At 39.8% G+C, this 14,946-nt stretch overlaps 1 protein-coding gene across 2 annotated transcripts in view; it reads right to left on the reverse strand.

Annotated features, from left to right (window-relative positions):
- faf1 (Fas (TNFRSF6) associated factor 1) overlaps window positions 1-14,946 on the reverse strand; it is a 389,085-nt gene that overhangs the window by 129,030 nt on the left and 245,109 nt on the right. For both annotated transcript variants that reach the window (XM_060829823.1, XM_060829824.1), the window contains one exon: window positions 3,018-3,081. In XM_060829823.1, the coding sequence (XP_060685806.1) occupies window positions 3,018-3,081 (64 nt within the window). The remainder of the gene's footprint in view (window positions 1-3,017; window positions 3,082-14,946) is intronic.

Genomic DNA, 14,946 nt, shown 5'->3' on the forward strand with positions numbered 1-14,946 from the left:
CGAGAGAAAACAGTACATCAGTGAGATGAAGGAAAACTAAATACTAACGTTGGCTTGTTGGTCAAGTGCTTTTCCATTACCTTGTTGGGGGTCAACATGATTTCTTTCAATATTTGGTCTGCTATATTTTGCAAATTTTGTTGCAATTGAAGAATGAAGAGCATGTACATGACAGTTGTCAGAGTGATAATACAAATGAAAGCTGACAGAATATAGTATGTTCAAAGAGGAATGAAATGAAAGGCAAAGAGGGGAGGAATTGTGTGCCGGTGTCTGGGCTCTTGGCTGCCAGCTGAAAAGATGGTGAGTCTCCTGCTTCACATCTTTCAATGAAGACTTATGGGTAGAATGTGCGAGTCAGGTAGCTTACAAGTCAGTAGCTGGCCTTTCCTGAGCATTAAGACAGTGGTGAAAACTTTGAACACATCACCAAGCGAGGAGGCAGCAAGTTTTAAAAGATCGTGGACAGTTGATTCTGAGCACAGATCTGAGAGAGGGGCTAACAAGTTTAAGAACGGTGCAGAAAGTATGGATTGGCTTCATTCTGAACCCAGCACCAAGAATGGAGTGAACAAGTTTAAAAAGAATGCAGAGTAAGAAGTAGCAAGAGAGAGATAAAATTGAATCAAGTTGAAGTAAAATATTATAATTAAATAAAACTAAAGGAAAATAAAGTTAATGCAAGTAAAGTTCAATTGTTAGTCAATTACAGGACAGTAAGTCAGCAGGGAGACATGGAATGTACCTCTTGGGATATGTGCAATCATGGATACATCACGTGCCCCAGACAAATACATCTGTACGAAGTATCACTGGCAACACAAGCTTGAGTTTTGGCTTCTAAAACCTGAGCTTGAGTCACTGTTGCCCATAAATGAAGCAGAGAAAGAATGGATGATTATCAAACAGTCTAAGAAAACCAGGCATGGAGTGCAGAAGTCTCCTGAGTCTACCGTGCATGCTAATTGACAGTAGTTTCCAAAATCAATGAAGGTGGTGTTTCCTCAATGAGTGCACTTGTATCTCAGCTGTACAGAGCAGGGATAAAGAAAAATAGGGGCAATAATGATAGGGAAATCTATACTCAGGGGATCAAACAGGCATTTCTGCATCATGAAGCAGGACTCAAGGATGATGTGTTGCCTCTTTAGTGCATGGTTCATGGATGTCATGGAGTGCTCCAGGACATCCTTCTAGGGGAAGGGATTCAGCCAGAAGTTGTGATCCGCTTTAGCACTATGTTAAGAAGAGGAATGAGATCCTGAGAGCAAAGTTCAGGGAGTTAGGAAGGAAATTGAAAAGCAGGAACTTTAGAGCAGAAATTCAGAATTATTCTCAGTGCCATATGTCAATCAGCAGAAGAACATTAGGGTCAATTGACTGAATACTTAGCTGAAGAACTAATGTAGGAGGGAGGGTATCAGATTTCAGAGGCATTGCGATCTCTTCTGGGGCAGTGTGACATGGATGATATTAAATGTAGGGAAATAGATGGTGACATCTTGAAAAATATCCATATTATAAAGGTGGTGGTGCTGGATGTCTTGAAACGCACAAAGGTGGATAAATCCCCAGGACCTGATCAGGTGTACCGTGGAACTCTGTGGGAGGCTAGTGAAGTAATTGCCGAGCCCCTTGCTGAGGTATTTGTATCATCAATAGTCACAGGCGAGGTGCCGGAAGACTGGAGGTTGGCTAACGTGATACCACAACTTAAAGGTGGTAAGGAAAAGCCAGGGAACTATAGACCGATGAACCTGACATTGGTGGTGGGCAAGTTGTTGGAGGGAATCCTGAGGGACAGGATTTTCACATATTTGGAAAGGAAAGTCTAATTAGGGATAATCAATATGGCTCTGTGCGCGGGAAATCATGTCGCACAAACTTGACTTGAGTTTTTTGAAAAAGTAACAAAGAGGATTGATGAGGCCAAAGTGGTGGACATGATCTATATGGACTTCAGTAAAGCGTGGGAAACGTCGATTCTCCTTGTCCTCAGATGCTGCCTGGCCTGCTGTGCTTTTCCAGCACCACACTTTTTGACAACAAAGGTTCAGCAGGCTTGCTTGCAAAATGATGGGACTGTCAATGAGTATTTAGGCAAAATAGACCTCTATTCTCTCGAGTTTTGAGCAAGGAGAGATGATGTCATTGAAACTTTAAAATACTTAAAAGAGATAGACAGGGTAGATGTCGGTAAAATATTTCTCCTGGTTAGGGAATCGAGAATGAGAGGCATAAGTTAAAAGTACGGGAAATGTCATTAGAACCAAAAGGAGGAGAATTTATTTTACTCCAAGAGTGATAATCTTGGAATGCTCTACTTGAGGGCTGTGGAAACTCACTTCAAGTTGAGCTTGATAACTTTTTTGACCATCAATGGCACACAGTTATGGGGATAGTGTGCGTAATTGGTCATTGAAATGACTGATCAGCCATAATTGTATCAAAATGGTGGAGCAGACTCGACAAGCTGAATGGTCTACTCATGTTCCTCTGTAATACATGGAGACAGCAAGTACATTTGCATCAGAATCCCCAAAGTGTCTAGAAAAATCAGCAACTGTCAGAATATTTTAATATTTCTCCACTTGCAGTACGTCTTTTTCCTTTGTTCACCGCAGGGGAGAATTGGCCTGTAAATGGATCAGCACTGAGGTAAGCATGAAAGAGTATGTATATTCAAATCAACCAATGTTTATTATTTTGGTCTCTGGGATTTTCCATTTACAAGTCAGCAATTATCTGCTATTATTGTTACACAGTCTAATTCACCTTCACTACATTCCTGAAGCTTCAATTATCATCTTAGATTGCGTTACTTAATGAGAAGTCGCAATTCTTCTCACCCACTTATAATTCCTTATTCGTCTATTTTCTTTGCAGTGACCATTCGGAATTGATTTACATTTAAGATGGCACTTAAATTTCTTAATTATCTGCAAATAGAGAAGACTTCGCTCAACAGATGTTTTAAAAAAAACATGGAGCTCTCCTTTAATGGAAAAAAAAATTACCTTGAAGAAAACTCTGCAGTAAATTGCAGCAAGGCATCTCCCTCATTTTCAGCATCATCGGGCACTGTGGTAGAAATAAGTTAATGTTAACTTTTTGGATCACATCAAAACACATAAATATATCATAAAACTCCAACTTTCATTTTGTCCTGAATTGAGTTCTTCTGTAACTTGTGGAAAATAACAACTTGTTAGAAAAAAAAAGTTGACATTATGTAATTGTTGATCAATTCGAAGAACAGTTCCACATTACAAGTTTACTATAAACCCACACTTGATTCACATAATACATTGGTACTTCATTCTAAACTTGAAATGAAGCAAACTCAATAGTGACCATCCATTTGGTACAGCAAAGGCTACTATTCACTTTAAAACTTCCATACAACTCAAACCAGATACATAAACGTTTCGATTAAAAATTACACAATGAATGAAAATAGGTCAAGTCTAAAAGCTGCAAATCATAAGACCATAAGACATAGGAGCAAAGATTAGTCCATTCGGCCCATCAAGTCGACTCTGCCAATTGATCATGGCCGATAGGTTTTTCAACCCCATTTTCCTGCTTTCTCCATATAACCTTTGATCCTCTTGGCAAACAAGAACTTATTCTTCGCTGTTTTAAATATACTCAATGACCTCCCCTCCACAGACTTCTGTGGCAATGAATTCCACAGATTCTTCACTCTCAGACTAAAGAAGTTTCTCATTTTCTCAGTTTTAAAGGGTCTTCCCTTCAGTCGAAGGCTCTGCCCTCATGTATATTGAAATAATTGAAAATACTTTTTAGATTAATTTATTCTTGAAAACAATGCGATGTAAACATAAGACAAAATACCAAAACCATATTTACTCAAAATTATATTTTAAAAGTTCTCAGGCTAATGGTAGAGCGGTTCAGCTTACAGTTTCAGCAATGACAAAGGAAATTTGCTCCATGCAAAAAAAGAAAGAAAATTAGCTATTCCTTTAAGCTTAAATTCTCAAAGTACAGCTGGAAATATTTTACATTAATCAATTGTACATTGTGACTGCATTGTGCAAGTGGATGTTAATGCCCGAAGATTTCTTGCCATGACTTTGCACAAACTGAAAAAAGTGGAGTAGGAGCCGAGGCAACTAGTAGAATTTAGTAGCAATAGCTTTGAACAACAAGCTCTATTTCAAGTGTGATTTAGATTTTAAATTTCTTCAAATACAATAATACCTGGAATCAATCCCAAATTAATGGCCGATTTCTAGTTTTTAAATAAATCTTATGAAATGACTAAAATGAATAAATCTTGAAGTGATCATCAATTTATCATGATAAAATCACATATGAAATCTGCACTTCAGTTTAAACCTATGTGAATCAAAGTCTACAAATATATCCCATGTTTGCACAAAACCAGAGACCGATTGCACCTGAAACAATGTTCAATTTTGGTCCCTAGAAATGGTGAGGGATCTCAAGATCCTGGGAAAGATTCAGAGAAGGAAAACATAAGTGAAACCAAGTTTGAAGAGCCTTCAGTTAACAAGAGAGGCTTACAGAATGAGACATTTTGACTTTAGAAAAACAAAGAAATCAGCAGATGCAAAACTTTGGTCTTTAAAACAAAGAATGAATTAGATTTTGGTTATTTGGATTGGTTTCTTAAGTTGGAAGGCAAGGGAGAAGTAGAAGACATTGATACACATTAATAAGCAATAGGATAGGTTATGTACTACAAAGTGGACCATTCCAGAGGCATTAGGCTCTGCTATAAGTTTCCAGCAAATGCAGTATAGAGGCATTCACTGCAGATATTTAAGCTAGGTCGGTTCCCGAGAATGGAAGATATCCAATTTCACCAAAAAAAAAGTGCTTTTGTAATTCATGTAGGGCATTTGGGCTTCACTGGTCGGGCCAGCATTTACTGGCCATCCATACTTTCCTTTGAGAAGGTGATGAGCTGCTTTCTTGAAACACTGTAGCCCACGTGTTGTAGGTTGACCCACAATATCCTTGGGGAGGGAATTGCAGAATTTGGAACCAGCAACACTGAAGGAAGTATGATATATTTCCAAATCAGCATGGTGAATGATTTCAGAGGTGAACTTGCAAGGGTTGGTGTTCCCATGCATCTGTTGTCCTTGCCCCAGATGGTAGTGTTTGTGGGTTTGGAAGGTGCTGTAGAAGGACCTTTGCTAAGTTTCCACAGTGCAACTTCTGGATGGGACACATTGGTGCAACTGGGCATCAATGGTGAAGGGAGTATATGTAGTGCAGAATGCTTTGCCTTGGATGGTTTCAAGCTTCTTCATTGTTATTCAAGCTGCACTCATCTAGGCAAGTGGAGAGTATCCATCCACTCCCGATTTGTGCTTTGCAGATGGTGGATAGGCTTTGGGGAGTCAGGTAGTGAATTATGTGCTGCACTACTTGTAGCCTCTGACTGGTTTTGTAACCACAATATTTACATGGCAAGTTCAGTTTCTGGCCAATAGTAACCCCTAGGGTATTGATAAGGAGGGATTCAGTGATGCTAACACCTTTGAATCAAGGGGCAATGGACGGATTCTCTGTTTTTGGAGAATCGCATTGCCTGGCATTTGAGAGTCCGAATGATACTTGCTACCTTTCAACCCAGGTTGTGGATACTGTCCAGGTACTGTTACATTTAGACACAGATTGTTTCAGTTCCTGAATTGTTGATAATGGTCTTGAACAATATGCAATCATCAGCAAACATCCCCACTTTTGACTTTATGAAGAAGGAAGGTCACTGATGATAGTACAGCCTAGGACACTACCATTAGAATTCCTGCAGAGATGTCCTGAAGCTGAGATGACTAATCTCCAACAGCCACAACCATCTTCTTTTGTGCCAGGTACGACTCCAAACAGCGAAGAGTTTTCCCACTGATTCTCACTGACTCCGGTTTTCCATTTCTCCCATGATGCTGCACTTAGTGAAATGCCGTCTTGATATCAAGGGCTGCTAGTCTCACCTTACCTGACAAAAGAGTTCAACTCTTTTGTCAATGTTTGAACCAAGGCTGTAAGGAGGTCAGCAGGTGAATGGCCACAATGGAACTCAAACTGAGCATCCATGAGCAGATTATTTTGAAGTTAGTGCTGCTCAGTAGAATTGTTATGACCCCTTTTCATCACTTTATTAATGAAGAAGAATAGACTGATAGGATGGTAACTGGCTGGGTTGAATCTGTCCTGCTTATTATGCAAAAGATACAGCTGAATAATTTTCTGTTTTTCTGGGTGGATGCCAGTTTTGCCATTTAGCTCAGTTGCCTGCATGGCTTGTTTGCAGTTCAATTCCCAAAGTAGGCAAGGTTACTATGAAGGATGCTTCTTCTCAGCGTCTCCCTTCATCTGAGGGGTAGTGCCTCACAGGTTGAACCAGCATCAGATTTCTCTCTCTAATGAGAGAGCAGCCCTAAATTCTCATTAGACTGTGGTGATCTCCAACACCAGTAGCTTGCCATGGGTGTGGTTAGTTCTGGAGGATAAGTCTTCAGTACTATTGCCGGAATATTCTCAGGGCTCTGGGCGGCACGATGGATCGGTGGTAGCACTGCTGCCTCACAGCACTAGGGACCCAGGTTCAATTCCAGCCTCGGGCGACTATCTGTGTGGTGTTTTTACATTCTCCCAGTGTCTGCCTGGGTTTCCTCTGGGTACTCCGGTTTCCTCCCACTTTCTAAAGACGTGCAGGTTAGGTGGATTGGCCATGCTAAATTGCCCATAGTGTCCAGGGATGTGTAGGTTAGGTGCGTAAACGTAGAGTAATGGGGAAGGGGAATTGGTCTGGGTGGGTTACTCTTCGGAGGGTCAGTGTGGATTTGTTAGACCTGTTTCCACACTGTAGGGATTCTATGGTATCTATGGCTCATAGCTGTTCCAGTATTAAATGCCTTCAGCTGTTTCTTGAAGTAAATTGGAATTACGTAGTGATAACAACCATTGTGGTCTTTGAAGTGTTGTTGATTGCTTAAGTTGGCTGGAGTAATTTCCCAGGATTGTTCCAGACATGGTCTTAAGGTTTTTGAAGGACATTACACAACTATTAAGTATAAAGTGAATGGATGGGCTCAAAATGCAAATGCCACAAAAAGCCAGGGCAAAATAGACTTCAGGTGGTCTTTATTGCAACTATTAAAATGGACCTAAAGCTTTGAATCTACTTAGCATTCGGTTCTGTTTCCATGACTTTTGCAATTTAAGTACTTTTGAAAAAAAGACACATTTTATCTAAATTTTTTTTTGGCACTCAAGTGCAATTCTCAGAAATATCAATTTAAGGGAAAAAATTTATACAGTATATGAGTGCAACCGCTAGCAAGTAGACTCTGGTAGAGAGAATACCATGAAGAATACACCATCTAATGACAATTGATGGTTAACTCTAATTGGTCAATGCATTACCCTGAGAAATGAACAAAGAATTGGCTGTTACCTATTTTGATGAATTACAACAGGAACAACGCATGAACACATTCTTCTAGTCATCAAAGAACAAACAAGTGTTCCACATTGCAAACTTAAATGACAATCTTAAATTCGTTGTCAGTGAAATTATTCACATCCTCAGGATTTTCCAGCAAATGTTGCCCAATTGTAGAATCACATCAAATGATGTACACTTTGTTGTGCATTTTGCAAGCAAGTGTTAAATAGGTAAGGGTTGTTGTGAACAAAATAATGGATATCCTGTTAACCATGATCCACCAATCCTTGGGATGTGCGGTCAACATACCTTGTTCAAAAGTAATATTATCCATTTGCATAGGAAGAATGCCCTTTTGGCTTGAAGCAGCATCCTGCTAGTGGCAAACATCACTACTTTTGCAAATGCATACTGGCAGCATAAAACTGCTAGCTTTCATATACCTCAAAACTTTGAGCTCCCTTACTATCCCAAGATAATTTGAAGTAAACTAGCCACTTTTCAGGACAAAAATTGACACACTTTGGGTCATTGCTAAGTTTCCATAACATGTAGGAAGAAATTATCTGATCAGTACAGCTAGTATCCCACAGCATAGCATTTGCCATAGCAGTCGTGCTACCAATCAGATCCACAGGTCAACCAGTGTCCTACTCTCCTCCACGAGAAGTGTTGGCTTTTCTGTTAGATTGGTATTGTTGTAAATTGCACTGATGAGCGCAAGGTTGTTTTTCAGCAATACTTAGGTTCTGTACTCACAAACAACTAACTTTATTGTCCTTACTTTCTGGACTTCACTCTACTTGTTCCAGCATGTTCTCATGCTTCAGCAAATCTGCAGATATGTACCACTAGCACGCGGTCTCGAAAATCTCTTCCTGCATTCTCAGGTCAAACCCTTGGATTTTAACAATCTCACTCTGTTTGTGCTTCCTCAACACATTAAACAATCACCTGCATAGCTTATGGTTTCCTCCTCTAACTGCTTCTGTATGCACAGTCTTTTTAACTACTTAACGTAAACCTGGTCATTGACTACTGGATGATCAACTGTGTGTATAAATAACCTACTCCGTCTGCCCAGCTACAATATTGGGTTGTTTTATATCATCATCTCTCCATTCTGTTTATCTCATTTAATCTCGATTTTGTTATTAATATCGGTTTGCATTGTGTCCATTTATGTGCATGTTTTGGATGGTTCTCTGATATTTAATCTATTATTCCACCCTCAAATTTTGTTATTAATTCTTTGTCTGGACCTTGTCCTCATTTGGCTATGCAACCCTCCTTCCTTTCCCGGTTCTCTTCACCAACCCCCTTCGCTCATCATTATTCCCTTGCCTTACTTCTGTTTCAGTTCTGTTATGCGCTGGTCTGGTACCTGGTTGGGTTTTGATCACCTGAATAAAAATATAAGCACAGTGAATAATTGCCCATTCACGCAATGGCCTGGATTAATTTGATTGCCATATGAGAGTGAGAAAAAAGTTTCCCCTTACTGAGTTAGCTTGGGCTCCTTTCTCCTTTTTTTTGTCTCTACCAGGAGATAATATGGTTTAAGGGCTGGGAAGTTTCTGATACACTTATTTCTGTAACTGGATATGATAGGTTGCATGAACCAGACACCTTTCTCTGCCAATCATGTTCAAATGCACCATGTGTCTCTTACAGGTTCATGAGGGACCTTCCCAAGGTTAAGTATGCTAACATTATTCTTATTCCAGAAGGGAAGAAGGTAGAAAACAGGAAACTAGGCGAGTTAGTTTGATGTCTGTCATAGGGAAGATGTTGGAAACAATTGTTAAAGATTTTAGCTGCGCATTTAAAAAACATGCAAGGGAGACTGATTAGCAAGGCTGGATCTCATGGAATACAGGGAGAATTAGCAATTTGGATACAGAACTGGCTCAAAGGTAGAAAATAGAGGGTGGTGGTGGAGGTTGTTTTTCAGACTGGAGGCCTGTGACCAGTGGAGTGCCACAAGGATCAGTGCTGGGTCCTCTACTTTTTGTCATTTACATAAATGATTTAGATGCAAACATAAGAGGTACAGTTAGTAAGTTTGCAGATGAACCAAAATTGAAGGTGTAGTGGACAGGAAAGAGGGTTACCTCAGATTACAACAGGATCTTGACCAGATGGGCCAGTGGGCTGAGAAGTGGCAGGTGGCGTTTAATTCAGATAAATGTGAGCTGCTGCATTTTGGGAAAGCAAATCTTAGCAGGACTTATACACTTAATGGCAAGGTCCTAGGGAGTGTTGCTGAACAAAGAGACCTTGGAGTGCAGGTTCATAGCTCCTTGAAAGTAGAGTCGCAGGTAGATAGGATAGCGAAGGCGGCGTTTGGTAAGCTTTCCTTTACTGGTCAGAGTAATGAGTACAAGAGTTGGGAGGTTATGTTGCGGCTGTACAGGACATTAGTTAGGCCACTGTTGGAATATTGCGTGCAATTCTGGTCTCCTTCCTATCGTAAAGTTGTTGTGAAACTTGAAAGGGTTCAGAAAAGATTTACAAGGATGTTGCCACGGTTGGAGGATTTGTGCTACAAGGAGAGGCTGAACAGGCTGGGGCTGTTTTCCCTGGAGCGGAGGCTGAGAGGTGACCTTACAGAGGTTTACAAAATTATGAGGGGCATGGATAGGGCAAGGTCTTTTCCCTGGGGTCGGAGAGTCCAGAACTAGAGGGCATAGGTTTAGGGTGAGAGGGGAAAGATATAAAAGAGACCTACGGGGCAACATTTTCACGCAGAGAGTGGTATGTGTATGAAATGAGCTGCCAGAGGAAGTGGTGGAGGTTGATACAATTGCACATTTAAGAGGCATTTGGACGGGTATATGAATAGGAAGGGTTTGGAGGGATATGAGCCGGTTGCTGGCAGGTGGGACTAGATTGGTTTGGGATATCTGGTCGGCTAAGACGGATTGGTCCGAAGGGTCTGTTTCCCCACGCTGGACATCTCTATGACTCTATAATCAAGAAGTATTAGCATATGTTTAAGCAATTTAATGGAGTTCTTTGAAGGATTAAGATGCACTATGTAGATGTACTGTACTTGGATTTCCAGAAGGCACTTGATGAGATACCACATCAAAGGTTACTGCTGAAAATAAAAGAGCCATTGAATAGACGTAAATACATTAGAATGGATAGAATTGGCTGGCTGACTGATAATAAAAGTGCATAAATGGCTTGTTGCCTGATCTGCAGGAATCCATTCTGCAAAGTCTGTGCTGGGGCCTCAACTTTTTATGATTTACATCATTGAATTTGATGAGGGAAATGAAGGCATGGTAGTCAAATTCACAGTAGACATAAACAAAAGGTAGAAAAGCATGTTGTGGAGAAGACATAAAAAGAGATTGTTGATGGGTGTTAATAAGTTGAGCAAGTGGGCAAAAATCTGTCAGATGGAATATAATTTTGAAAAATGTGAAGCTGTTCATTTTGGAAAGAGGAATAAAACAAAAGTATTATTTAAACAAAGAACGACAGCCGAATTCAGAGGTGGAGAGAGATCTAAGTATTCTGGGGCTGGTGTAACAAAGCATTACATGCAGCAGATACTTGAGGCTAATGGCATGTTATCCCTTATTACAAGAGAAATGTATTATAAAAGTTATGATGTTATGGTTCAGCCATACATGCATAGGTGAAAACATATCTCAAATACTGTGCGCAATTTCAGTCTTATTTAAGGAAGAATGTAAATGCACTGGAGGTTGACTACACTGATACCAGGAATCATTGGGTTATTGTATGAAGATACCTTTGACGGTCTGGCTTGTTTCCACTGGAGTTTACAAGAGTGAAAGGAGACTTGATTGAAACGTACAAGATCCTGAATGGTCTTGACAAGGTGAATATGGAAAGCATGTTTCTTTCTGTCAAAAACTAGGGGGTTAACAGTCACCCTTTTAGCTCACAAATGAGATTTTCCTTCTTTCTAAAACTTTGGAATCCTTTGCTTCATGATCTCTGTAGCTGAGGAGTTGACATTGACGCCACTATCCACAGCAGACTTTCACAACCATTTCTTCTGGTGGAGACATATCCTTATTCTGCCGTCTCCAAGAGATGTAAACTGGTGTACAGCACAGTTGCTGTTTAGTTCCTGATCTGCTTTCATTATCTTTCTTCTACTCAACCTTTATTTTCTGTCAAAATAGACATTACTCTAGAAACATCTGGGGGAAAGGGCTTGTTTACTATATTAGGTAAAAACAATGACTGCAGATGCTGGAAACCAGATTCTGGATTAGTGGTGCTGGAAAAGCACAGCAGTTCAGGCAGCTTCCGAGAAGCAGTAAAATCGACGTTTCGGGCAAAAGCCATACTATAAGCTGCCCTTTTAAATTCCTCTTTCTGTGCTGCTAGATTGCACTGAGCTATCCACTTGCACATTTAGCTGACATTTGGCCTGAAGTAAGAATATACATTCCTTCAGTTGTCTGGAGATACCACTTGAATGCTGCCATAAAAAAAGGCATGTTGCCAAAGCTTTTCATCTTGTACTCATCAGAACAAACAAAAGAATCCTAATGTCAAACAATCATAACAACTCATACACAGGTGAAAAGGTGTACTATTGGTTAGCTAGTTGGCTAAAATTGGTCAAGGTGTTGCCATAGATAAAGCAGTGGCGAATTATAGGATTCCCAAGTTTATTTTTAAAAAGTCACAGGCTTGAACATATTACTTTCATTCAGAAATAGGTCACTGTTTGTCAATGTATGCTGCTTCTAACAGATGTAATATTAGCCATGTTGCAAACTTACAAAAAGAGTCATATTGGAACAAGAACTCTGTCCTCCCTCCACTGATACTGCTAGATCTCCCAAAAATTTGCAACCCTTTAGTTTTATCTCAGACTTCAAGAATCTGCAATATTTTATTTCACTCTCGGAGTTTGAGCATTTGCCTCAAAATGGTTGCTATTGTTATAGCTATTAGCCCACACAAGAATGTTCACCAAATGCCACCCAACTGTAAAATCATACCAAACAGATATTTTCATTTTGGATTTTTCCCAGCATGCGCTTGTTGAATATCATCTGCATTCTACATATTAAAGAAAATCGAAGGAACCTGTTGTTTGATTTGATCAGCCAATCATTGAGACACACGGCCTCTGTACAAGGCATCTTATCAGACTTTAAATTCATGATACAAACATTTCCCAATTCCGCAATGGCAAATTTCTTTTGGACTGATGGTAAGATTCTGCTGGAGGAAAATACCATTCATATGGTCACTCGGAAGTGAAATGGTCCACATAGTTTGTTGTTCAAATTTTCGATATTTTGTCTTTGCGAGAGAACTTGAAGATGATGGAGAGTGGACACCACTGAGGTCTGGAAATGGCAATTTTTGATCCATTTACAAATTTCAATGCTGATTAATTTCAGTACGTTAGATACATAGCTATACATTCCAAGTACAGGCTGACTGAATCAAACAGTATGTTACTTCAGTGGAAATAACAGGCAAGAGTACTGACAATATTCATCGAGCCCCATACTTGCAAAGTGATGTCAGGACAGAGGGAGGATCCAGTTGGATATATCTGAAGCATACAGCGTACTGCTACAGCAACATCTTTGTGATCTTACAGGGGTAAGCACGATCTCATTCTGAAGGAATGTTTCAAAACACTGACTTTGCTTTCTTTCCACAGTTGCTGCTGGACCTGCTGAGTTCTTCAGCAATTCTGTTTTTGTTTCAGATTTTCAGCATCTGTAATTCTTTGTCTTATATTACCACTATCTCCATAACCTCAACTCAAAAAGTGTGACAGGAAATTCAATGTCCACTGGCTCAAGGTCTCTGCAAAGAAAGACCTGCTCAGTCAACTTTTTGACCCTCAAGAGTAGGAACCACAGGATGACCACAAAGCCTATCTTGGTTGATTCTCCATCTCAATGCCATATTTTTAGTCTCTCCCAATACCCCTTGATGCATTTAAAATCTAGAAATGTATCTATCTCTCTCTTGAATATATTCAGTGACTTGGCCTCCTCAACCTTCTGTGGTAGAAAACTGCTCAGGTTCACAATCCTTAGTGAGACTAGATATTCCTCGTCTCAGTCTTAAGTGGTCTACCCAGTATCGTAAGACTGGGTCCTTTGGTTCTGGTCTCCCAAATAAAGAAATCATCATCCCTGCATTTAGTTTTTCCAGCCCTATTAGAATTTTATTTATTTCAATTAGATCCCTCTCAATCTTCTAAATTCTAATGATTACAAGCCCAGTCAAACAAATCTCTGCTGATAGGACAAGGCTACCATTCCTAGCACCAGCGTAGTTAACTTCTGCTGCACTCACTCTTTGGGAAATATATCTTTTCTGAGGTGTGGAGGTCAAAACTGCACAGAATACTCCAGGTCTGGCCTACCAAATATCTGTATAACTGCTGGATGATCTCTCTACTTCAGTACTCAAATCCTCTTGCAAGGAAGGCTATAATATCATTTGCCTTCCTAATTGTTTGCTGCACCTGCCTGTCTACTTTTATTGATTGGTGTACAAGGACATCCAGATCCCTTTATGCATCCATATTTCCTAATATATCATATCATCATTTAAATAATACTCTTTCTTTCTGCTTTTTGCAAAGTGTATAACTTCACACTTCAATGAAAGAGCTAGATAAATTGGATAACCTAAATAAAGCTATTACAAGCTCTGAGGAAGGGTTACTGGATCCGAAACATTCACTCTGCTTTTTCTCCACAGATGCTGACAAATCTGTTGAATTTCCCTGACAATTTCTGTTTTTGTACAACTTCACATTTAGCCACATTGCACTGTGTTTACTCACTCACTCAACTTGTCTAAATCACCTTGAAGCTTCCTTGCCGCCACCTCACAACTCATGATCTCACCCAGTTTTGTATCATCAACACACTTGAAAATGTTGCATTTGGTTCCCATTCAGGTCATTTAGTGAACAGTGGGGCCCAAGCACTGATCCTTCCAATCCCCTGGTTTATTTAATCCTTAAATAAAAACTGAAGGAACTGTGGATGCTGGAAATCAGATACAAAAATTGAAATTGCTAGAAAAGCTCAGCAGTTCTGGAGGCATCTATAGAGAGAAATCAGAGTTGATATTTTGGGTCCAGTGAACCTTCCTCAGAACCATTTAATCCCAATCTTTCCTACCAGTTAACCAATTTTGATTCATGTTAACATATTATTCACTATCCCATCTGCTTTAAATTTTGCCAAATATTCTCTCGAGGAATCTTATCAAAAGCCTTCTGAAAATCCAAATAAAACATATGTACTGGCCACCCTCATCCATTCTGCTCAACATATTTCCCCAAAAAACTTCAGTAGATTTGTTAAGCATAATTTAGGATCATAAAACATAGGAGCAGGAGTAGGCCATTCAACCCTTTGAGGTTGTTTCATCATTCAATATGGTCATGGCTGATTATCCTGCTCAGAAGGACTGGGAGCAACTGTTCCATGGAAAGGGCACTTCAGACA

Source organism: Hemiscyllium ocellatum, chromosome 9 (genome assembly GCF_020745735.1).
Source record: "Hemiscyllium ocellatum isolate sHemOce1 chromosome 9, sHemOce1.pat.X.cur, whole genome shotgun sequence".
NCBI lineage: Eukaryota > Metazoa > Chordata > Chondrichthyes > Orectolobiformes > Hemiscylliidae > Hemiscyllium > Hemiscyllium ocellatum.